At 44.7% G+C, this 25,763-nt stretch overlaps 1 protein-coding gene across 23 annotated transcripts in view; it reads right to left on the reverse strand.

The window, feature by feature from the left end:
- Positions 1-229: 229 nt before the first annotated feature.
- The window catches only part of NPRL3 (NPR3 like, GATOR1 complex subunit), an 89,600-nt gene continuing 64,066 nt past the window's right edge, over positions 230-25,763 (reverse strand). For 18 of the 23 annotated variants that reach the window (XM_038418226.2, XM_038418225.2, XM_043493552.1 and 15 more), the window contains 3 exons: positions 16,048-16,237; positions 11,825-12,017; positions 230-809 (listed from right to left, as the gene is read on the reverse strand). In XM_038418226.2, the coding sequence (XP_038274154.1) occupies positions 644-809; positions 11,825-12,017; positions 16,048-16,237 (549 nt within the window). In that variant the 3' untranslated portion in view covers positions 230-643. Of the gene's footprint in view, positions 810-10,824; positions 11,165-11,824; positions 12,018-16,047; positions 16,238-25,763 lie in introns of those variants that run through there. The other 5 variants (XM_038418216.2, XM_043493548.1, XM_038418214.2 and 2 more) reach the window with 4 other exon arrangements.

Raw genomic sequence — 25,763 nt, forward strand, 5'->3', positions numbered from 1 at the left:
AAAAGCTACCCCCATATAGGATGTAAGATACAGCAACTTAAGTGCTGGTGTGGACATAGCTACTGCCAGGACAGCTCTCTCTCGGAGGCATAGAGCATCTACACTAGCAGCACTCTCGCTGCACTGCTGCAGCGATTCTAATGTAGACTAGGCTGGAGATGCCATTGACATTTTCAAAACCACTGCTCTGCTGCTTGAATAGAGGCAACTGGTTTCTGCTGCACCACTGTCCAGTCAAAGTGCAGTGTTGTTTATTCAGCAACACCAAGGTAAACCCTTTTTTCAACTCCACACACACAGCCTGCCCAGAAGCAAGGAACCCCAGCCCCCTGGCAGGGACTTGGGGAAAGTACTGCATGCTGGCACTAACTAGCCTGAAGAGCTTCACTTGTGTGCACCTCTCTATCCACACTCACATGCGGCTTGTGGGCACAGAGGGCAGAGCTCCTTCCACAAGCAGGTCGGGGTTAACACCCCCCAGCCAGATGGGGAAAGGGAGGGAGAAGGGGTGACTTGCTGAGGGGCGCTGGGAAGGTCAAGGGCAGGGGTAGAACCTCTGGCTGCTGCTACCCTGCTCCTTTATTAACATTTCTATGAGGGAGCTGAAGACAGAGGGGCAGTTCCCCTCCCCCACTCCACACAGTCACTTCAAGAGGGACTGGAAGACTGAAATCACAGGGTCCTCATGATTGGTCACTACCAGCACACTGCGAAACTTGTCAAAGAGCGTAAGCAGCTGGGAGCGGCGCATGTTCTCATTATACATGATCTCCTCCAAATGGTGCCGTCCTCGGAAATAGTGCAGCAGCCTGCAAGGCAAGGAGAGAAGGTGAGCTTGCACTCGCGCTTTTGCTGTGTGCACAGAAATAACTAACTCAGAAATGCACAGGGATATCGTTTACAGTTAACATGATGATTTACTTTTTTAAAATATCTTCACTAACTCATTTTAAGTGGCTTTGTATAAACATCGATCAAGATAAAAGCTAAATGAATGTTTGTGAGAAGCTTTCTATGTGTAGTTCCAGCAGTCCACAGAGGATTAGTTACTTGGCAGTTAATGTGCTATTGAAATATAAGGCACCAAGCCAAACCACTTCTCCCAAACCATCATCATTCCTGATGGGCTGCTTCTCACCCCAGCCACGCTGCCATGGTGTGTATGTATTGGCACTAGACTGCTATCATGAGAAATGCACCAGTGCTAGGGCACAAACACAGGTTTCCTATAAATGGGAGCAGGAACCTCAAAGAAAACCTTTGGAGACAGAGTACAGGTAAAAAGAAAAGGAGGACTTGTGGCACCTTACAGACTAACAAATTTATTTGAGCATAAGCTTTCGTGAGCTACAGCTCACTTCATTGGATCCTGGTTCTCTTCCAATTCTTCACCTGTTCTGCCTCTCCCATGTTGCCACAGTTTAATTTAGCCTCCAGGACATCAGCCTAGGAACCTTCCTGGCCCAGAAGAACTCACCTTTTCTCCCCCTGACACTTGCATGACTTACTTTCTGAACCTGCTAATAATACAGAACAAACACCCACAGCCCCAGAGAGCAGCCAGGCCCTGCCTGTGGATTTTTGACTGCTCTCTAGCTCTCAAATTTCCAACTCAAACTAGGAAACCAGATCAGAAGTGCAAGGGACAAAGGTTTGGTTAAGTCCCTCATTTTGCATAAAATGCCAAGTAACTGAAGTTTGTTCTTATCAGGGAGCACGGAAATTCTGGCTGAGGGTACCAGGGCAAACATCTGGTAGCTTTAATGTCTACAGAAAGTAGGCATGGCCTTGGTTTGTAAAGTCTCATCCAGAAGACACACAGAAATTGTAGCAAACCCCATTTATCTTCCATAGAAAGATAAAACCACTGAGCCTACTCTGCTAGAGTTTGACTCGTGATTAGCACTGGGACAGGCTCACTCTTCCCCCATAGCACTGCACAAGTAGCTAATTCTGCCTCACTGCCCCAGGGTACACAAAGGGGGATTATTCCCACTCGGAAATGGGGACTAGAGACAGAGTGCCTAGCTACACAACACATTTTCCATGCTAGCTCCCTGGCTTACAACCTTGATGGGGAGGTACAGACTGAATTAGAGCCTTACAGATTTGGCCACACAATGAATCAGTGGCAGAGGCAAGATGAGCGCGCTAGAGTCCTTCTTGCTGCATAAAGTCACTGAGAGCCGGTAAACAGACGCAAGGTCACTTTCCAGAGCAGAACTGCCTAGCTAGCCCGCCAAATGATCATTCATACTCACCGTTCTCTGCTGAACCTTTTAGTCTACGCAGTATCTTCCCTGTGCTTTGCATATGCTATTGGAAAATGGTCCAACTCATCAGTGCCTGCACACAGTGGCCCAGATTCACTTCACCAGATGAGTACATGCATATTCTGGGCTGTGTCAGGCATTGTTAAAACTGCCATACCCTAAACCTACCCACTGCTTCTTGCCCGCTGATGTTAAAACACTGGAGAGGAAAAATACCATTCAATCCTTCTGTTCCAGGACAGGACTGGCCCTGTGGAAACACTTTGTTCTCAGCGGCAGTTTTGTAATCTCCCTGTTGCCCTACCTCTCCGGATATTCGGCTGACACCTCCCTCACAGTTCCCCATCCCGCAACCAGGGCTGACCCCCCACTCCCTGAGCTCTGCATGCCGCTGCCAGGACAGGGGCTGACCCCTCCCTCGCCCCAGCTCCCTGCACCATTGCCAGGAGCTATGGCTAACACCCTCCCCCCACCGCTGCCAGGGGCTGGGGCTGGCCCCTAACCCCCACAAGCTCCAGTCTGGCTGGGGCTGACCCCCCCCAGCTGTCTGACACCTTGCGTCACCACCCCACATGCGCACACGTTCCGCCATGCCCCGCTTTTGGTAAACTGGGCATTTGTTCATTTGCTGTTGCAAACTAATCAGTTGGCAAGAGCAAACGAGATAAATGCCCATTTTTGACAAAAAAAAGTCAGGATGGCCGGGACCGAGCTTAAAAAAGGAACTGTCCCGGCCAAACGGGGACGTATGATCACCCTATCTCCAGGCAAGTGGGTCCTGAGGGAGTCAGACCAGGCCAGGGCAGACCCTGACCTGGCTAATCACACCACTCCCTAAAGGCCGGAATGATTTCCCGCCCTGGCACTGGACCGGCCCCAGCCACGCTGCCAACTCAGCCAGGCAGACGCTGTCATCTTCCAGCAGGGCCAGTGAGTGTGGCCAGGGTGTGAGGAAGTGGGTCTCTGCAGGTGTGTGGGGGGCTGCTGGCCAGTGGGGAGTCTCTTGGGGGACCGCAGGGGAGGTCTGTGTGTTGGGATGCTTGGCAGTGGGGGGTCTGAGTGGGGTGCTGTGTAGTTGTGGTGGTGGGCTGTGGAGAAGTGCATTGGGCAGTAGTGGTGTGGCTGTGTATGGGGGTGCTGGGCAGGGGTGGTGGTGTGAAGGCCACTGTGCATTTGTGGTGGAGGGTCTGTGGGGGGGGCTGCTAGACATGGCAGTTCCGGGGGATGCTGGGCATAGGGAGTCAGAGGCTGTGTGGCATGGCATTGGCCTATCCCGAGGGGAAGGAGCATGCTGGCAGCACAAGGCTGGACAGGCCAGTGTGTGTCTGGTAACTGCTGGTTTGTATATAGTACCCTGGCACTGGGCTGGGTGGAGCGGGACCAGCCCCCCCGTGCTATGCCCCATTGCCCCTGGCTGGCCCCTTGCTCAGGGAACTGACCTCCCCACTCCATGCTCCTTTGCCCCCATGGGGCCCACAAAAATGACTGGCGCTGGGCCCACAAAAGGTTAATCTGACCCTGATTCACCCTGAATACCACTCTCATCCCATTAACTCTAGTGAACTATCGGGGAGGAATAGCTGTGTAACAATACACCCTCCTGCACATTCCAGATCCTTGGCTGTCCCTTATGAGTCATCCCCTCCAGCCCGGAGTCATTTGTGTTACTCTGCTCCAAAATTCTTTACAGTTTGTTGTCTTTGTTCTATTGCCCTCTGCAGATGCCCAGTGCTGAACGCTGCAATCTCACCAGTCACATAAAGAGGAACTAGCATCTCCCTTGTCCCTGACATGAAGACTCTGTCTGTGGAGGCACAATTAAATTGGCTTCTATTCCAGCATATCACATTGCAAACTCATCTCTACTTTGATGTCCATCTTCATCCCTTAAGCAGCCATGCTTACATAAAACATAATTAAAAACAAGTTTCCTTATATCTGCTAAAACAGAGATTGCCAAAAAGAAAATATCAATCCAATTTACCTTCCCACTATTTATGCTCTGCAATCACTTTTTGCATTCTTTCTTGTCATGCAATGAAACTAAATGAGTCAATTTCACTTTCAGGGTCTGAGGTGCTGGCCGGTACTGCAGTGACTGGGGTGCTAACGCAGCACCCCAAACAAATTTTTAAAAAAATATTGTTCCCTTGACATTTTTAAAAAACCATAGTAACATGTTTATTGGTCTTGGGTATTTTTAAGGCTCAATTTACACAAGTGCTAACTGTAGAGCCAACTTGCTCAGATGGTGTGGCATAAGCTTCATCCAGTATCACTACTCCAATATTTCTCCCTCCCTCTGCCTGCATGAGCTTCCAATTATTTCCCCCCACCACTGCTAGAACATTCTTCCAAGCTGAACCACACTATGTCTAATCATGGCAGAGCCCTTTGTATTAACTTTCTCCACTGTGGTTTGGAATCACTCCTTAGTGGCATCAAAGTAGTAAAAAAAATAGACAACTTATTAAATTATATATTCTACTTCCTCCCCATCTCCTGCCAGTGCAAGACTGCTTACTGCAGAGGGCAGTATTCCCATCAGTATATTTAAAATAGCTTTTTGGGCATAAATGATTATGATGGGATTGTCAATGATGCAGCCAAAGCAGGAATGTTCAATATACATGTTAATTCTGCATTTGGAAAGAATCATGGAAAGGCAGGGCTGGAAGGGACCTCAAGAGGCCATCTTGTCCATTCCTCTTCCCCCCCCCCACTGAGGCTGGATTAAGCAAACCTAGACCATCCCTGACAGATACTTGTCTAACATGTTCTTTAAAACCTCCAATGATGGGGATTCCACAACCTCTCTAAGTAGCTTGTTCCAGTGCTCAGCTCAACTCCTTAGAGTTAGAAAGTTTTTCCTAATAACCAACCTAAATCGTGCTTGCTGCAAACTAAATTGATTATTTCTAGTCCAACCCTCAGTGGACATGGAGAACAACTGATCACCATCCTCTTTAATAACCTTCTATATATTTGAAGACTTATGTTCCCTCCTCAGCCTTCTCTTCTCTAGACTGAAACCTTTCCTCATATTTTCTAAACTACTTATTTTTGTGCTCTCCCCTGTACTCTCTCTAATTTGTTCACATACTTCTGAAAGTGTGGCACCCAAAACTGGACACAGTACTCCAGCTAAGGCCTCATCAGTGCAGAAGAGACTAGAAAATTATCTCCCGTGTCTTACATATGACACTCCTGTTAATACATCCCAGAATGACATTTGCCTTTTTTGCAATTGGATGATGTTTTCATATCAGATAATGATGAAATACTTCCCATTCCAAAAGTAATTATGGAGGATGTTAAACAGTATCAACTAAAGTTTAATATTTTTATAAATCAGCAAGTCCAAATAAGTCACATCAGAAAGAGTTTTAAAAGAATTAGCCAAAAGAGCTTTCTGGACAGTTGGTGTTAATATTTAATAAATCTTGGAATAATGGGGAAGTTCCAGAGGACTGAAGAGAAGCTGATGTTATTCTGGTATTGAAAAACAAACAGGATAACCCAGGTAATTTATAGGTTTGTTAGCCTGATATTATTCTTAGGGAAAGAAAGAAAAATTAAAAAAATAGCTAAAATGGAGCATAATTAATACCAATCAACATGGTTTTATGGAAAAAAATGTCAAACCTAATGTTTGATGAAATTACAAGTTTGGTTGATAAAGGTAATTACTGACATAATATATTTGGAGTTCTGTAAGGAGTCTGAATACTTCACAATATTCTTATTAAAACATTAGTATGATATAAAAATCAATATAGCTCATATTCTGGGGAATCATCCAGGGGGGAGGTTTTAGGAGGGGTCCTTCAGGGATCAGCTCTCAGTCTATTGCTATTCATCATTTTTATCAATGAACTGAAAGAAAATATAAAACCAATTGCTGATGAAGTTTGCAAATGATGAAAAGATTGCTCGGATGGTAAATAATTAGGACCCTGCTCTGTATCTGTGACCTGTTGTCCTCCATTTATGAACAAAGAATGCAGGACACACTTATAAGATGGAGTAATGTATCCTGGAAAGCAGCAATTCTGGAAAGGATTAAAGAGTTATGATGAAAACCAAACTCCACGCAGTGTAATGCGATGCTGCAGCTAAGACAGCAAATGTGATCCCTGGATATAAAAACAGGAATATCAAGTAAAAGTAGGGAGGTGGCATTACCACTGTATGCAGCATTGGGGAGATCTTTACCGGATACTGCGCCCAGTTCTGTGTCCACATTTTAAAAAGAATGTTGAAACATGGGAAAGGGTTTAAAGAAAAAGCCCCAAGACTGATTTGAAGTCTAGAAAACATACCTGACAGTGAGAGATTTAAGCAGCTCCATTTGCTTAGCTTGCCAAAGAGAGGAGGAAAGAAGTGACTAGATCACAGTCTACAAGTACGTACACAGCAAGATGATTTCTGAAACTAGAGGACTCTATTCTAGCAAAAAAAAAAAAAAAAGGCAGAACAAGATCCAATGGCTGGAAGCTGAAGCTACACAAATTCAAACTGGATATAAGGTGTGAATTTTTAGCAATGAGGGTAACCAGCCATTGGAACAAATTACCAAAGGATGTGATGGATTCTCCATCACTGGATGTTTTTTAAATCAAGACTGGATGACTCTTTCCAAAAGATATGCTCTAGCTCAACCGTAAATTCTGGGCTTCACTGGTTGAAATTCTGGCTTGTTACGCAAGAAGTCAGACCAGATTATGATAATAGTCCTTTCTGTCTTAAATTCTGACAAAGGTACTGTGTACTGATTTTTAGTCATTCTCCTTTTTGCTGCCCTCATCTACCCTGCAAAACTCAGCTGACTGTAGATTCTATTTTAATTTCCTCATTGTTCTTTATTTCCATATGTAAGTACATAGCACGCCTAGTGTTGAATCCACACATATTGAGAGCCTAAAACTGTCAGATGCCTATACATGTACCTACCGACAGCTCACACCTGCCAAAGCATGTTGCAGCCTCTCCTAGAGAAGAGGAAAGTGATTAAACGGAGTATTTGAACGCCTTCCAGTAGTGCATTCAGCAATGTGGCTACACATCTGTCACATTTGTTCTTTCAACCTCTCCCCAGAGGGAGAACAGTATGCAGTGGAGGGTCTTGTTTTGGTAAGGTAGCTATGTGTTTATATTACAGAAGGCAAGGTCAAAGAACTGGAGCAGAACATGATGGTTTGTGATTATCCTTAGTTCCTGGGGGGAATTTATTCCAGAGTCTCGGACCACTCCTGGAGAAAACTCTTTCTCCTGCACAAAGTTTCACTCTTACTATTGAGTTCCATTGTGCTAGAGTGTGATGGGGCGCCTGTCCCACCCCATGAGAAAAAGGGCTGGAACAGGTCTTTGAGGCAGCGCAGACTGGTAGCCAATGAGCAAAGGCCCGTGGAGGGCCAATCAGGGAGGAGAAGAGAGACAGCCAATCAGGGCCGAAATGGGCCCTATATAAAGGCTGCCTAGCAAGGGAGGAGGACTGGCTGCTGAGCTAGGGAGCGAGCACCTTAGACAGAGCAGTGCTGGGCAGGCTCAGGTGGGGAGCAGAGGAGAGCTCCGGCCCAGTTACCTGCAGGGCTGCGGCCCCTGTTAACAAGGGCTGAGAAGGTACAAGGGGCCAAAGGGGAAATGGCCCAGGGATGATAGTCTGACAAGGGGAGAGGAGAGCAGAGAGGCTGCCACTAGAGGGTCCCTGGGTCAGGACCCAGAGTAGTGGGTGGGCCTGGGTCCCCCCCCTTCCCCTTTGTACTGCACCGGGCTACAGGGAAGCGTGGCCTGATGCAGGCTGTGGCTGGCCCCTGAGGTAAAGGGGCTAGACTTTGGGGCTGCAGTTGGCCATGAGGGCAGGTGCAGATGGAAGACTGCTGATAACCCTCACCCCTGCCGAAGGGGGTGAGACTGGAGTAGTGGGCACTGCCGGAGGGCAGTGTCCTGAAGTGGACGCCGCCAAGCAGAGAGCATCGCGGGCCCCCAAGGCAGCAGAGCAGATGATGGGCAAGACACCACGTGCAGAGGGTGCTCCATGAATGGACAGAGCCAATTCCTGGAGCAAGCAGCGGGAGGCGCCAGCACTGCTGAGTCTTGACCCCGTCACACAGAGGAACTGAATTGTTGACAGGGTCTTCATCCCGGAGCTTTAGACAGTGTTTTAGACACACTGGATCCAGGCCACTGAGAGCTTTGAAGATAAGGACCAAGACATTGAACTTTATAGAAATTCTTTGGGAAGCAGTGTAGGGAATGGAGGACAAGTCTGATATGTTCATGCTAGCCTGTGTTGCTGAGGAGACGTGCTGCAGCATTCTAAACTAGTTAGAGTTTCGTAAGTGCCGAAGACTTCATGTGCAGGTATACTGCATTGTTGTAATCCAGTCAAGAGGTGAAGACAACATGAATAGCTGAGGCCAGGTCTTTGTTGCCAGGGTGGGACAGAGTTGCTAGTCAAATGGAGATGGCAGAAAGTGTTGCTAGTGAATGCTGCCATGTGAGAGTTCAGCATTAGTGAGGAATCCAAGAGTACTCTTAGACTATGGACTGAATTGACCAATTGTGGGTGTGTATCTTCAACCAATGGAGACTTCACTATGGCTACAAGCTCTTAAGTACTTTCCTTTGCCCACAAGCATCAGCTCTGCCTTGCTCAGATGCAAGCCCCTAGTGCAGTCAGTGCACCAGAGTAAACAGCAACTTGCACCAGTGCAGCATAATCCAGTCTGAAAGCAGGCTCGGCTGCACCAGTCCCTAGCACAGGTTTCATCAGTGCAGCACATAGGGGTTTGTACCAGTGCAGCTACATTCATGGCCAAAAACTCAATGCAGACAAGACCCTCCTGTCCTGGCTTTGTAAATCACGGAGTACATTTATGGGGCCCATACAGAACCTAGACTGGAAGTTCCTGGGGTAGCAATCTTGTCTTTTGTCTCTAAACAGCTGTACATTTATGGTGGTGTATAAATAATAGAACAGGACCACAGCATAGCAAAAAGGCTTCCACCTCCTCTCCCCATCTCTCCATTTTAGGGAGCAGAGCTCTTGGAAATGACTCTGCCAAGTGGCTTGCTAGAGGCAGTGAACTGACAGTAAAGCATTAATCTGTTTTAGAAAGCACTACCTGATGTTCAAGGAAAGAATGTTCGTGCCTAATGCATTACAGACCTAGATCAAGAAAAGCTCCCCTGTATCTCAACCTTACTCTTGAAATAACCTTCCATCTCTCACCCACTCAATACTTAGGAAAAGAATTTGTATCTGAGTCCTCATCCAACGCCCATGTGATTAACCTCTGTCAAGCTGTTATTCCACATTCTGTTTAAGGTGTTAAACCATAGTAACAGACAGGCACAAGTTCTGTGATGTATTAAGCAGAGAGCAGCAAGTAGTTCAGAGACAGTTGTCATAGGAAAATGCATCAGGACCAATTTTATTGCTCTTCTAAAAATAGGCACTCCCTTTGTATGCACACTGAACTATTCTCAGGAGGGCAGTTACAGTATATTTAGTATGCTACTAACTATTCAGTTACAGTAGGAGCTCATGCTGGGATACTGACAAATACAGCAGAGTTCTGTTTCCCACAGCATAAGACTCATCATCATGCACCACCCACAGTTAAAAGTTAAGTGAAAAGTAGAGCTGATCCAAGACCCCTAAAGAGGAAGCGTGTGTGGAGTAAATGAAAGGATTGCTTTGCTCACTGCCTCAGCTTCTCTCTAATGTCCTGTATTTATGCACTCAGTGGTGGGTACAGAATTGTGCACAGGGAATCGCCTAACGATCATTTTGGTCTCCTGATTCGCAAGTGGAAGAGGGGAACTGAACAACAAAGAACTGAAAAAAGAAAAGGAGTACTTGTGGCACCTCAGAGACTAACAAATTTAATTGAGCATAAGCTTTCGTGAGCTACACCTCACTGCATCTGATGAAGTGAGCTGTAGCTCACGAAAGCTTATGCTCAAATAAATTTGTTAGTCTCTAAGGTGCCACAAGTACTCCTTTTCTTTTTGCGAATACAGACTAACACGGCTGCTACTCTGAAACAAAGAACTGAGTGATGTCATTTACAGACTGTGTGTGTAAACAGTAAATCACATGACAGTTGTGATCATTCTGCAGGACAAGTCATATTTTTACACTTCAGCTTCCAGACAGTCGAGAAAGCATGTCTGCTGAACCTTATCTCCTCAGCAATGATTTAGGAATGCTTATTCTGGGATATAAAATTCTGTTTCTGCCCATATTGATAATGGAAGGAAAAATGGAAACTCCATTTATTGCTATTGATTGCTTTGCTAAGGAATCTGATGTACAAGCAAACTGCGAAATATAACCAAACTCTCCTCTTCATCAGACATCTGTGTGACCTGTTAGTCACACCATCTGACTTCCTGAAGAAACCAAAGTCACTTTTGGCATCTGCAAATCATGAGCTTTCCAAGAACTGTCCCCCCCCGCCCCTTCCAACCAGTTCAGCAGGCCAAAAGGGTTCTAGATGGACAACCAGAAAGATAAATGGGTTTCATTATAAGAATGATAGGTTCAGAAGCTTTATTTAATGAGATTAGAATAATAATCCAGACTGAATTTCACAGAATTTTCAAAAAAGCATTTTATCGGAAGACACTCGATTGATTATTTTTTTTGGCGAAGGTTTTGCAGACATCTAGCCACTGATGGGGACAGAGTTCTCAAATAGCCAAGGTATTTCCATCTGAGTGGACATCTCAGAGAATCCACATCCTCTGAATCAGTGCCATGCTGCCATCTCCCAATTACACAAAAGGAGCAGAGTCATACTTTAGTGCAGGACTACATCTGCAGGCTTCAGAAATTCCATACAAAACATCCATAACCTCCACTGGTCCAAGTGCAGAGAACTCTGAAGCATAGAAAGCAACTATTTTAGTCCCACAGTGGTCTCCTTGGGATACTTGAGTATTACTCTCCTAGCCACATATGCCAGGGGAGATCTAGTCAGGGAATGACTGGGTGATTTGGAATGCGTAAGAGAAGCTGTGACTCTTCCCCTGGGCCATTCTTTTCTCCACAAGTATGAAACCTGATAAACGCTAAATTCCTGTGATGCCACTGTATTTTCAAATGCTTTTAAAAACCATTACTTACAGATCTCTGGAAATGCTAACAGGCCTGTAACTACACCATGCACATGCACACACCAGGGTCTCTGCTTTGAGCTTGTTTTTAGGCTATGCAAATTCAATTTTGTGCTCTCAAGAGTGAGAGACTCTCAGAACCACACAAGACACAACTGGTGCACAGTCAGACCCGAGATTGCACTACCCATCAGAGCCTTTACGTACATCCAGAGCTTATTAACAAAATATTCTTGGGGCAATAATTAAAAACCGGGGCAATAGCTAATGTCAGACACCAACAAGCGCTGGTGAAGAGGTCACCGCGGGAATAAGAGCCAGAAATTTAATCTTCCAAAATGCACCCTCACCCCACCCTCCCTACAGTGCTAATGCAGAGATTAATTGTAAAGGGGGAATGAGAAGGGAGGTTACATTCTCCCTACCTTGCAAACATGCGGAGATCCTCTGGATTCTGTGCAGCAGGGACATTGAGGATAGCTTCCCGTTCATGTTCAGACAAGCTCGCTAGTAGGTTCTCAGTCATCCGTTTATTCAATGGGGAGTCACCACCAGGTATCAGCTCAGCACTGGAATTATCCATACTAGGGCTTGTGAGAGTCATATCATCGCTACTGGCTGTAAAATCGGAAGTAATATGATGCTGTGAAGAGTGCAAACTAGCAGGCTCCTTCTGCTCACTCCTTCCAAGCAAACCTATCAGCTTAGTATAGCAAAGAAAGAGGGTCTGGAAACATGACATGGGAACTGCCTGCAAGCAATTAGATGAGGACAGGGAATTTGGTTCTCTTAGGAGAATTTGTTGGGTTTGTAGACAAGTGATGGGTAATTTGGGGCAACATACAAAGTATTATTGGAACATAAGGATTTTCTTGAAAATGGGGACTGCAAAGCTATCTGCACATTTCCTAGGGTGGGCTGACTCCTTGCAAGTGCATCCAAGGCATGCTGCCTAGGAGGTAAGTTTCAGTTTCTGGGAATAATGGTATGCTCTAAAGGGGGATATGAGAGAAGTCTACAAACTCATGAATGTTGTGGAGAAAGTGATAGGAAAGTGTTATTTACTCCTTCACACAACACAAGAACCAGAGGTCACGTGATAAAATTAACAGGCAGCAGTTTTAACACAAATGTAAGGAAATCCCGCACACAACATAGAGTCAACCTATGGAACTTGTTATCTGGGGATATTGTGAAGGCCAAAAGTGTAATTGGGCTTAAAAAAATAAAGAAGTTCATGGAGGAATGGCTATTAGCCAAGATGGTCAGGGACGTAGCCCCAAGCTGCAGGTATCCCTACACCTCTGGCTGACAAAAGCTGGGACTAGATGACAGGGGATGGATCAATCTATAATCGCCCTGTTCTGTTCATTCCTCTGAAGCACCTGGCACTTCCCACTGTCAAGAAGACAGGATACTAGGCTAGATGGACCATTGGTCTGACCCAGTAGAGCCATTCTTACCATCTGATATGACTGGGAGAGTGATTAAATACAGAACCAGAAACAACATATCTAATGAGCTTTATAAACTAGTGATGCATAGCAAAGAAGATGAAACCGCAACACGTGGAGGAGTGGGAAATAAATACACAAGACTATAAATAATAAACAGTGCTGGCACTGGCATTGGGAAGTTACAAATGGGAACTGCTGGGACAGGTTTGCATTCCTTCTTTAGCACTGGAAAAACCCCAGAGCTAGTGCCTCATGCCCCCATTTTCCTCTATGGGCCAGGCTTCCAGGCCCCAGACTAAGCCTCCCGTGATCATGATGCAGAGATCAGTCCATAAGGAGATTTGGGGACATGAGGTATGTGAACTACTCATGGGGCACTGTGATGGCTCAGGCAGACACAGAACTGAAACATTTTGTTTTGATTTTCCCTGGTGGAAAATAGAAACAAACATTTCTCCTGTGGAAAATTCAACTCTGTAAAAACCATTTTCCCTGAAAAACTTGGGCAGAAAATTCCCAGACAGCTCTAGTTTAAACAACATGAAGCGACAATGAGAAAAGTAGAGCAGTTGGGAGGGTAGGTAGAAGAGAAAGTAAGGAAGCTATGCTGCAATCACAGAACTACCTGCTGGGAGGAGTTATAAATACAACAGTTATATACGACTGTCCTTAAAGATGCCTAGCAAAGGAAAGAAAAATTGTGAGTTTATCCATCATTATAAAGGGGAAAAAAGGGGTCAAAGAAGACCTCAAAACTTCCTCCTATCCCCACACTAAAAAGTCACTTGTAGCCTTTTGTTTTTCCCAGATGATTGACAACTGGAGAACCAGGGTTATGGCATTAAACAAACCATGCAAGTGAAACTTAAGAAACTATATTAATTCAGTCTGTTTACATATCTGCTTTGTGTTAAGTTTAACACCTATTTAACTCTAACACTTGAGGGAAGTCCTTTTTGATAAGATCCATTTTCCCTACCCAGAGAAAGCTATAACACAATCCAATGGCTGGAAGTTGAAGCTAGACAAATTCAGACTGGAAAGAACACAATTTTTATGAGAATATTTAACCACTGGAACATTTTATTAGGGGTTGTGGTAGATTCTCCATCACTGACAATTTTAAAATAAAGATGGGATATTTTTCTAAATGATCTGCTCTAGGAATTATTTTAAAGAAGCTCTATGACCAGTGTGATACAGGAGGTCAGACTAGATAATCACAAACGGTCCCATCTGCCCAAAGAATCTATGTTTCATAGATTCAACTGAGAGCCAGTCCATACTAAATGTCAAAGACAGACCAGACATTCCTGGTATTTAAAAAGGTTAAAAAAAACAAACCCAAACCCTTTAAAGATCCCTTCCATCCAGATCTTCTTTATACAGCACAGAGATAAAAAAGGGGCAAATACCCATTCTTTTAATTTGCAAAAAGAAAAGGAGTACTTGTGGCACCTTAGAGACTAACAAATTTATTAGAGCACAAGCTTTCGTGAGCTACAGCTCACTTCATCGGATGCATTTGGTGGAAAATACAGAGGGGAGATTTAATTTGCAAGTTATCTTTAAGCAGGTAAATAAAAAGGCACTAAACAATCATAAGAGATTTACGAACTAATGGACTCAAGATTTATCAATTAAACCTCAAAGCATCAAGTTAAAATGACAGTTATGAGACCCATTTAAAATTACTGAACAAGAAAATGCAAAACTAAACCCTGTTGCCCCCTTTAGCTCTTCTGGCTAGGCCTAGCTATGAAAGTGAACCCTCAGCATGCATTGCGCAGAGACCCAATGTGAAGAGTGAATATCTGAGTTTGACCTTAACTTGCTGTCAGCCATTTGGTCTTACTTTAACTAGCTTTTGTGGTTTAATTCCCTTTGGTTTTATGGATTTTTATTATTACAAAACCCCTTACCCAGGCTGAGTTCTCAACTGAAGAGTGGAGACACTGGCAGGAGAAGGCATGGCTGCTTTGGAGCAAACATATATGAGATTCCACAAACTGGTGCACTAGATGCTGACAGCAAGTATGCGGGGGCTCTGCGACAAAGGTAACACAATACAAGGCTCCCTCACCAAGACCTTACTACTGACATTCACTCTCCCAAGGAAACAGAACTTGGCATGTGTGCATACACATTCCTTGGTATTTTACTCAATGCAACGTAGCCTGACTGAAGCTAATTTTGAGAATATGAGCTATTTCTTGTGGGTCTATCATGCATCCCTGTTGGAACTGGATGCTCTACCACAGCATTAAGTTTAATAGAATGAACCAAGTTCGGGCTTATTTTACCAATAGGAAAGGTTTCCTGGATAGGTTTAGTCTCATGAGCCAACAATAATTTTTAGGTTCCAAGACCTCAGCTCTAATTCATTTTCCTTAGAGAAATAATGTCCTGCAGAATGCCCCATAATTAACAACCATGCTTCTGGGAATACCACAGGACACAGACAGCTGAACAGACACACTTCAGTTTCCTTGACAAGGTTTTTGAGCAATTTGGGACTTCAGCACCACATTTTGGCTTTGGTTAGAACACTGTCCCATAGCTGACCTCAAAGCATGGCAATGGGAGGAGCTGGGGGAGTTAAGTGAGAAGAAAGGGAAATTGTAAACATTTGTCAGCCACAGTATCCGTGTGGGTTTCCTTAAAGACATCAACTATAACCCAAGGATTCCACTGCTATTTGGAGCATGTTTTCTTGCAAGCACTTTGTTTAAAACTCCCCCATTCTATTTCTGATTATGGACACCCATGGAGATACCAGCTGTCTATCTGGAAGAACACCTCGGTCACTTGGGAAGGATGCCTAAAAGGACTTCTTGACAGAATTAATGGAAAGAGACGGTCAGGACTAAGCAGATAAGAAGAGGCTGATCAAGAACTGGGTAACTAGAATGGCCTGCAGGCATTTGATAAGAGAGCTTTAATGGCCGCCAAGAAGTTTGCCAATTCTTGGTTGTCCAGCCCAGGGCTGACCTTGATCAGCTAACACACTGTTAAATATGACTTGCCCTATCTAGGCTTATTGCAAAGTCTGTTTAAAATCATGTTAGCTAAGGCACATTGACTATCACATTATAAAACACTACCTACTCTCCTACTCTAGATATGGCCTATGATAATCTTTAAAGCAAATACAGACTTGTTTACAGTGGAAAAAGGAAGTGTATTCATACTTGGGGAGCCGAAGCTGAGAGCATTGGGAGTGCTTAGACTTCTGCCTCCAACTCTGGCAGTGAAGGGCATATCTTCATCTTGAGCTCGGAAATCCTCCTCATTTGGGGGCACCATCAAACAGACATACGTGTGGAGCTGAATGAGAAGGCGATGCTGGAGCATCCATATCACCATCTGTATGAGCTGAGTCTGCAAAGCAAAAGCTAGCATTTCAGGCAAGCACTCAGACCACAGTACAGTTCAAAAGCAAGAGGGAAACAATGCACAAGGCACTCTAAGGCCCTGTGGGGATGCACACTGAAGAAATACTCAAACAGAGGCAGGGTCTCTCCTTAGCACTTGGTTGAGCACTTGAAAACTTGCCCTGGGTTCTTGTAACCCTACTCCAATGCATTTTGTTGCACATTGCCAATAAAACAAAGAGTCTATGTCTTTTTCCAGGCCACTAAGTTAGTATGTTTGTCCAGAAACCAAATATTCATGATATGTAGGGCATAAATTCTAAGCATGCAAGTATGAACTGAACTGTTGCTGACCTTGAGACTCTGACAGATTCAGACTTGTCTTCACACCTTTAGTTTATGACAAGCTGGGGTATAAGTCTGTGCTGCACTAGCCCGCCGTGCACTAAGGGCCTGACTACATGCTACGTTAGTTTGTATCAGAGGGGTGTAAATTCTAATGCACATGAGCATGTTGCACACTAACTGGCCTATGTGGACTCTGCTAGTGCGCATTAAAAAGTTTCCTAGTGTACATTAATGTAGTCCCATTTCAAATAGTACTACATTAACATGCACTAAGGAAAGAGGTTATTTACCAGCACAATAATGCATTCTTTGAGCTGTTTTGTTCTTATGGGTGCTCCACTGTACGATGCGTACATATCTATGCACTCTTGATGGAAGATTTTAGTCAGCAATGCCCACGGATCTGTGCCGATGCACCATACATCCTTGTGCTCCAGTGTGAGGGTACACAGGGAGATGTAGACCTGCTGCTGCTCCAGTTCCTTCTCAACTATGTAGCCCAGAAGACTCTGCAGCAGAGTGGAAGGCAGGCGGGAGGCGAAGCAACCATAGGGACAATACATCTCAAAGTACTCAAGTTACTGTATAGGTAAGTAACTTCTCCTTTTCAAGTTATCATCCCTCACTGTGCTCCACTCCCAAGCAGTAACAACATGGAGGCGGGAGCCGAGGAGGCGGATCCAGCATAGTTCTGAGGCCAGCATGACCAAAGGCCATATCTGGAAGCAACTAAGATAGCACAGTGCCTGGCAATCGTGTGGTTGTAGAACCAGGTTGCTGCTGCAGATGTCCACAATACGAGTATGAACTTAAGGGCTAAAGAGGTAGAAGAGGCCCTAGTGGAATGGGCAGTCATCCAAGGTCGGGGATGCACTCCAGTAGCTTTTCAACAAGCTCGAGTGCACCCAGAAACCCACTTCAGTAGTCTGAGTGGAAACTGGCTGTTCCTTCATTTTCTTGGCAAAGGAGATAAAAAGCCTGTTGGAAACCCTGCAAGGTCTTATTCTGTTGAGGTGGAAGGCATGGGCCCTTCTCACATGCAGAGAATGGAGGACAGCCTCCTCTCTCGAGGAATGAAGTTTGGGGGTAAAATACTGGTAGACTAATATACTGATTGATATGGAATTCTAAAGAGACTTGAGGCAGGAAACGAGGATAAGGGCATAAGGTCATCTTGTCACGGTAGAAGATAGAGTAAAGAGGGATCGCCATGAGCGCCCCTAGCTCTCCTACTTTTCTGGCTGAGGTTATGGCTAACTGGAATAAAGTCTTGAAGGATAGGTGGAGAAGTAAACAGTTACCCATGGGTTCAAACAGAGGGTTCTTTAAAGCACTGAGAACCAGATGAAGATCCTAGGGTGGCATGGAGTCGTTGACATGAGGAAATAGATACCCTACCATAGTCAGGTTCCTCAAGGGTTTGTTGTAAGCAAAGACCATAAATCCTTCCACTGGTGGAAGAAAGGGTTCACTGGGCAGCAATTACAGCCTAATGGAGCTCAATGACAACCTTGTGTTTTTAAATCTAAAAGTTAATCAACAACATCCATGAGGAGAAATTCAGAGGCAGATACAGATCAATGAGTACACCAGACATGCAAACACCTCCACTTCTGCAGTTTTCTCATGGCAGGTTTCCTGCTGTTCAAGAGCACAGACTGAACTTCAGGAGAGCTACCCAATTCTTTGTCCAGGAACCATCAAGGAGCCAGGCCTTGACATGCAGAGATGAGAGATTGGGATGGGGTATGCCCAAGTCCAGTGTCAGGAGATCCACTGTGAGAGGAAGGCCTACAGGAGTTAGTAGGGAGAGGTGAAGCAGATCCAGGAACCACACCACTTGCCTCAGCCACAATGGCACTACAAGAGCATCCCTTATGGAGTAGCAACCATACGCCTTCCTCAAGAAGTAGTGTTGGCACTTTGCATTGGATGGTGTTGCAAAGAGACCCACTTGCAGAAGGCCCCAGGACTGGTAAATACTTTGAAAGACTGAGTTGCTGAATTCCCACTCATGGTCCTGGTGGAAGTGCCTGCTCAGGGAATCCGCTGCAGTGTTTTGCAGGCCTGGTAAGTAGACTGCAGAGGTGTGTATGAGATGGGATATGTACCAGCTCCACAGTTTTAGTGGTTCTGTACATAAGAACTAGGATCTTGCTTCCCCTTAACCATTTATCTAGTACATTAGCGCTCTGCTGTCCAACATTACCTTGACTGAGAAGCCCTTGATGTTGCGAAGGAAGTACTGGCATGTGAGGCAAACTGCCCTGAGTGGAGGGATGATCCTGGGGGAGACCATTTGCCTTGGGCCCTGGAGATGGGCCTCCCTGCTAGCCAGCAGGGATGCATCCACAGTGATCACCCTTGAATGGGGTGGATTCAAAAACAGAACTTTCACACAGACCTTGAGAGGATCCTTCCACCAACTGAAGGAGTCGAAAACTCTCAGAGGTACACTTTAGATTATGGGCACTGCTGCAGGGTGGATGAGAGACTGTGGTGAACCTGTTCACACGTACATCATCGTGGCGAATCTGTCTGCAAGTAGGTACCCCTGACAGTTGAGGAGTCCAGAGTGACTCTGATAAAGTCTATGCGCTGTACCAGAGTTAGGGTAGACATATCCATGTTCAGAGGAAGGCCCAGGGAATGAAGCAAGGCCTTGTTGGTTACTGACTGGACCTCCAGGAAGGAGTGACCCTTAAGGAGCCAATCGTCCAGATAGGGGGAAAACTTATTCTCTGTTGACACAAGTGAGCTGTGATGACAGAGAGGAGCTTTGTAAAGACTCTTGGGGCAGTTGAAAAACCAAAAGGGAAGAACATGGTATAAGTGATGGCTCTCTACTGACAATGAACCACAGGCCTGGACCTGCAGGCACCGCTGACTATAATCTCTGATTGAGAGCGCAATGGTGTGGGCACATCCTGTGGTGGAGCACCCACAGGGACAATAACTTGAAGAAGAACTTTCAGTTAGCAACATCCTGGTGTGCATTAGAAATTTACACCCCCCTGATGTGGACTAGAGCTTGTCTACACAGTGCACTAAGGGTCTAGCTGGACCCCGTTGCTTTGGCCTACAAGTTCCTTCATACACTTTGATCTATCCCTTTTGAAACCGATATATATAAAAGTCCATTAGTATGTGGCAGCAGGGTCCACACAGATGTTTAGTACATAGCAGGCTAGTGTGAGGTAGATTTACACTCCAGCTTGCAACAAACTAAGCTTTTGTGTAGACAAGCTGACCCCTAAGATGAACTTGTCCCTATTCCAAATGTGAGAGCAGGCAAAGAATTCCCACAGCTCCTAAATAGATTGAGGCATTCCAGCAAGGAAATCCCTGTCTTCCCCATGCTGCGGTCACAGCAACTCTAGCATGTACTGCAGTCCAGGCCCTTCCAGCAAAAAGGAGAAAACTATACACACATCTGAACAGAGTTAATAAAATAGGGTTGCATCACCCTCAACTCCAAGGGATAAAATAAATCTCAAACAACCTATGCTGGAGGCCTCAGCATAATGCCACCATTCCTGAGATCAATTCAACAACTAACATTCTGTTTCCTGTGCAAATGCCAACAAGAAAAAGTAACTACAGAAAGGAGATTAATTTCACCAAAGTAGTCAGATTTTGGCCCAGACTTTCTTGGAAAGCCACTGAGGACCAATACCATTTGCAATCAGAAAGGATTGGATTGTGGTAGGTGCTAGTGGGGTGGGGCTAGAGGTCAGGGCTCAATGCCCTTCTAGACTCAACAATGCAGATCTATTGCTAGAAGCAGGTGAATACTGACTAGGAATAAGTAGGTGGCATTACTTCTGTACATGGCATTGATGCAACCATTACTGGATACTGTGTCCAGTTCTGGTGTCCACACTGGAAAAGGGATATTGACAATAAGGAGAGGGTTCAGAAAACTATTTGAGGTCTAGAAAACGTGCCTGGCATTGAGATTTAGGAATCTCAATCTATTTGGCATATCTAAGAGATAAATTTAAACGGTGGGAGTAATTAAGTGACCTAGAAACAATTTACCTTGAGAGATGGTGAGTTCTCCATCACTTTTGAAAACAATCATCCAATCGACTTAAATATACCAGAAGTTATGGGCCTGAAGCAGGAATTTCCAGGTGAAAATTTATGGCCTGTGCTCACATGATCTGGCCTTACAATCTATGAAAGAACTATTAAACTTTGACTGCACTCAGGCTAAGAGCAATGACCAAAGATTTAAGAATCCAGCACAGCATGTATTTTGGAAAACATTTAATGGAACATGTATGAGAATATGCCCTGGAGTTTAAACCTACAGAATCAGTGTACAGTTCTAGTTGGTCAACTTGATAGCAAAGTTCAAGGCACTTAAGATCTTCTACAGGACAGAATACTAAAAAACCCCAAACCCCTGTAATTCTGAAGGCAGGCTGAAGACTTTAATGTAATGCTTTTAAATAAATTACGGTGTTTTATTGGAAATGGATCTATAGACATACACCTCACCTTTAAATTAAAATTTCTCAATGGCAATGCATGTTTACTATGTAAGTGTTCTTCTAGTAGCATTTTGTTCCTTAACTGTAGATGCCTGAGTCCACTGCACAGCTGTTATCAGAGATCAATGGTCACAAAAAGGGCTCCCAGCACAGGAAGATAGAGGCTGAACCCAAGCTCTTCTAGGAAACAGGCCAGACCATCTGAACCCAGCCTATCCAAAGAGAAGTGGGAGGGTGGACCTCCCTGCTATTATCATGGTGAGAGTACATGTGGACATAGTAGAGGAAGATGGTCCAGTGGTTAGGACACTAGCCTAGGACTCTGGAGACCTGGCTGCAATTCTGGGCTTTGCCACAGACTTCATGTGTGACCTCATTCAAGCCACTAATCTCTCTGTGCTTCAGTTCCTCGTATGTAACATGGGGACAATGGTATGGTCTAGCATCACAGGGCTGTTGTGGGGATAAATACATTAGATATTGTGGGGCAATACAAGAACCTAGACAAATGGATAGGGCATTTGTAATTAAGAGTCCATTGTACAGAATAGAGAACCAAATTTTTAAAGGTATTTAAACATCATAAGATACAGAGTAGTCACTTAGTGGGATTTTCAGAAATACCATGGTTCCTAACCCCCATTGAAATCAATGGGAGACAGGATCCTGGGAGTGTCTGAAAATCCCACTAAGCACCTAAACAACTTTAAAAATCTGGACTTGAGGCTCTTGAGCTAGCTGCTTCTCAGGCAATGGGGGAGGGTTAGTCTGAGCCATCTCACACCTGGCAAGTTCCACTGGCTGGACAGTGAAGTCTGCTTTTCTAGTTCCTTGAATTACCTTGATTTTTTCAAGATCTTGTGTCTTGAGCTATTTTAACCTTACTTTAGCTTTAATTATTGATATATTCACTAGCATGTGGTGGTGCTCCTAAGGCATTAGGTTGCCCCAATTCAGCCCCACTTTCTAGTGCAAGCACATTCTTTGTGTTACAGCATCCAAAAAAAACAAAGTACAGAACATCCCCCAACTGATGCCGAAAGCAGCAGACAGAGTGAGCGAGAGCTGTCTGTGCACTTGGCGGCGACCCACTTCCAAGGGTTTGGAGAATGCATCATCCGCCTGGCTGAATTTCACATGAACAGCCTTTTCATTTCACAAAACATTGCAGGCCCCCAAGTATTAACTAGTAGGTACTGAAAACATTGATTCACTGACGAAAGCTGCTCAAGGACTTCATAGCAACCAGCAGTGTTTTGGTGAGAAACACAGGCAGAATGAGCTCAGATCCTCTGAAGGAAACTAAATCTGCAGTATTAATCATTATGGTAAATGGGCCAAACCTCAGTAAAACCCCCCAAATTAAACTTTTCGACCCACACTATTCTCATTTTTCTAAAAGCTGAGAAAACTTCAGTCTGGCTCTACCCTCCCAGCCTTGTCTTCTACCAAGTCCCAAGCACATGTGCCCCTTGCTACCTGGCATACACCCAGTGTCTCTTCAGGAATTCCCTGCCTCTTGGGGCTGCTGGACATATAATTTGGGGATCTCCCTCAAACACCTCTTTGTAAGAAAATCTGTTATTAATTTTAATTATATAATAATCTACTCAGAGAACAGAGAGTGAGACACAGCTGAAAGGTGTACAAAAACGGGTACTGTGGATACCATATATTATAGATCAACTTTGCCAACAACTAAAAACAAACCTACCAGATAGAATAAGAAATTTCACCTAACAATTATGTCAAGATGCTAGCTCCATTCAGAGTCATGCACAATGGAGAGGTGCAATTACAAACTGTAAGCTTAAAACGAAAAGGAGTACTTGTGGCACCTTAGAGACTAACAAATTTATTAGAGCATAAGCTTCGTGAGCGACAGCATCCGATGAAGTGAGCTGTAGCTCACGAAAGCTTATGCTCTAATAAATTTGTTAGTCTCTAAGGTGCCACAAGTACTCCTTTTCTTTTTGCGAATACAGACTAACACGGCTGCTACTCTGAAACCTGTAAGCTTAAAGAAATTTTACCCTAAATTCCAACCAGTTTGATAGTGTAGTAAGAAGAGGCCCTGAAACAAATTCTTGTATCAGAGGCCCAGTCTGAGGCCTGAAGCCTGAACCAAAGTACTTCCAGGCAGTGATAAGCAAGGCTGGACTGTAAGCCAGAGGCAGGTCCCACTCACAGAAGTTGGCAAGAAAAGGTTGTTAGAGGCACATGCACACACACACACGTGCTAATGAGAGGAACTTGTGCCAAGACAGCAGCAGAACACTCCAAATACATAACAAGGAACAGGCAGATGCATCTTAAAGACAGGGTCAAAAAGACAACATGATGGATAGATTCGTTTGAACTATGATGAGTAATCTGTCCTGCAACGGTATAAAAGTAGGTCCTGGAGTGCATATCTTTGTCCAGCCTAGGGGGCAGTGGAGTGTCCCGCCACTGACTGAGCTGTGTCCATTGCCAGGGAGCACAAATTTGTAGTATGCCCTGTAGAGTCAATAGGGACCTATTACCGTGCTTTGTTTGACAATAAACCTGGCTCAGGTTCCTTTGTACCTTACTAGAGTCTGTGGTTTTTGGGGGTTCTCTCAGGGTCTGCTGTGTTAGCTATCTGTGCAGAACTGGGGCAGCACACAGAGGGAACATGCACATAGCCGACTTATCGAACAAGAGTGGAGCACCACACCGGTAGCTACCGACAACAGTTAGTATGCAACAGTTAACCAATTAGCTAATTTCATAACCTTCCCAGAGCTTTAAATGTCCTTTCATCTCAAGGAAAACCACCTGAAAAAACCCAAGACCTCAAAAAAAAAAATCAATGAAAATTCAAGGAACTATGAATGCTGACTTCAAAGGAAGACAGTCTAGCCAAAAGAACCTGCGCAGGTATAGGATGGCTCAGACTAACCCTCTCCCACCACCTGTGAAGCTGCTAGCACAACAGCATCACTCTTGCGCACGGGGCTCCATGACCAATGTGAAAATCATTCCCCAGAATTAAGGGACCCCTTCATATAACTACTAGATAGACAGACAGACACATAGATGTTAACAGTAATGCCATTATATAGTAGTCTCTCTCTCTCTCTCATGCAATATGAATCAATATGTGCATTTCACACAAGTCTATTTTCTTTTGAAAACTTTTGCCAAAGAAGTAGCCAGCATATCTTATTTTGTTATTAAAGCTGTCACCCCAAAATTTATTTTAGTTTCATGAAGTGTTATGCAGCTACATGGTCTGTAGAGATGGACAGACCAACACACATTTCTTTCTACCAGATTCCATGCACCTAACACTTATGTGTCTAGGCATTTGAGATATTCGTATAGGCAGGATCAATCTTGGCACAGACACATTGGCATACATTTCCAAACCATGAGCCAAATTCTCCACACATATCCGTACACAACTCCCAGTAACATTAATGTTTAAATATCTGAAAGTAAAGTTTGGCTCATATTTACGATGTTCCAACTAATGAAGTGAAAGTTATTTCCTCTTCCTTTTACTCCATCCAGCCACCTGAAACACTACTGCTAAAGTCATCTTTCTCCTGCCCCTTCTGTCACACTCTTATGGTGGGAATTATTAAGCTGTGAGGGCACTTTCAGATGTCAGCAAGATTTATCAGATCCCTGGGCATGGTGACACAGGCCAGTGCCTGTACCTCCTCATCACAATACAGTTCACATGATTTTGGAGAGAAAAAGCAGTCCCTTGTTTCAGATCTACTTGAAGCAGCCCTTTTGGGTATGTCTATACTGCAATTAAAAACCTGTGGCTGGCCCATTCCAGCTGACTTGAGCTCAAACAGCCTCTTAGCCTAATTGCGGTGTACGCATTCAGGATCAGGCTGGAGCCCAGGCTCTAGAATCCTGTGAGGTGGGAGGGTCCCTGAGCTCAGTCTGCAGCCCAAGCACAAGCATCTACACCCCAATTAAACAGCCCCTTAGCCCAAGCCCTGCAAGCCTGAGTCTGCTGGCAGGCCAGTGTCTAACTGCAGTGTAGACATACCTTTTGCCTCTGGGTATGCAGTGTAGTTCCTTGTCCTCTGGGGAACAGAGTGGGTCCCTTATTTTAGAAGAGGAATATGAACCCTTTCCTGGCAGGAGTCACAAACCAGTTCCTCTCCCTGGCAGAGTGGAGAGAGGTTTTGTGCTGCCCCACGGGCAGACTACGCTTTCACCTATACCTTATTTCTATCCCTTCATGAATTCCTGATGCAAGACCAGGTTTGACAGCTCAAGCAGTTTCATGGGGCAGGACCGTTTCTCTCCATGCAGACTTTTAACGTCATTCTTGCCAGGCTGGCTGCGGGGAGGTGTGCATATACAAACACACACCCATCCTTGAAACCTTTCACTCTCGTCTTGACCTTGGAAGTATTCAGAGGAATTGTGTTTAAAAGGGATCAAAAGCTCCAAACCTCAAATGCCATGTGTCACATCACAGCCACTGCACATGCCCTCTTTCTGCCTCATTTAGTGATGGGATACTAACCAATATTTTAAAAGAGCCAACATTAAAGTACTACCTGAATGGAGAAACTGCTGAGGAAACTTCAATGATATTTTAGTTTTGGTTTGCTTAACAGCAAATATCTCCTCTTTTTATTGGTGGATGATGTAGCTCACAGAAAGCTGCTGTATTTCAGAAAGCTAGCTGGG

This window comes from Dermochelys coriacea, chromosome 10 (genome assembly GCF_009764565.3).
Source record: "Dermochelys coriacea isolate rDerCor1 chromosome 10, rDerCor1.pri.v4, whole genome shotgun sequence".
Taxonomy (NCBI): Eukaryota; Metazoa; Chordata; order Testudines; family Dermochelyidae; genus Dermochelys; species Dermochelys coriacea.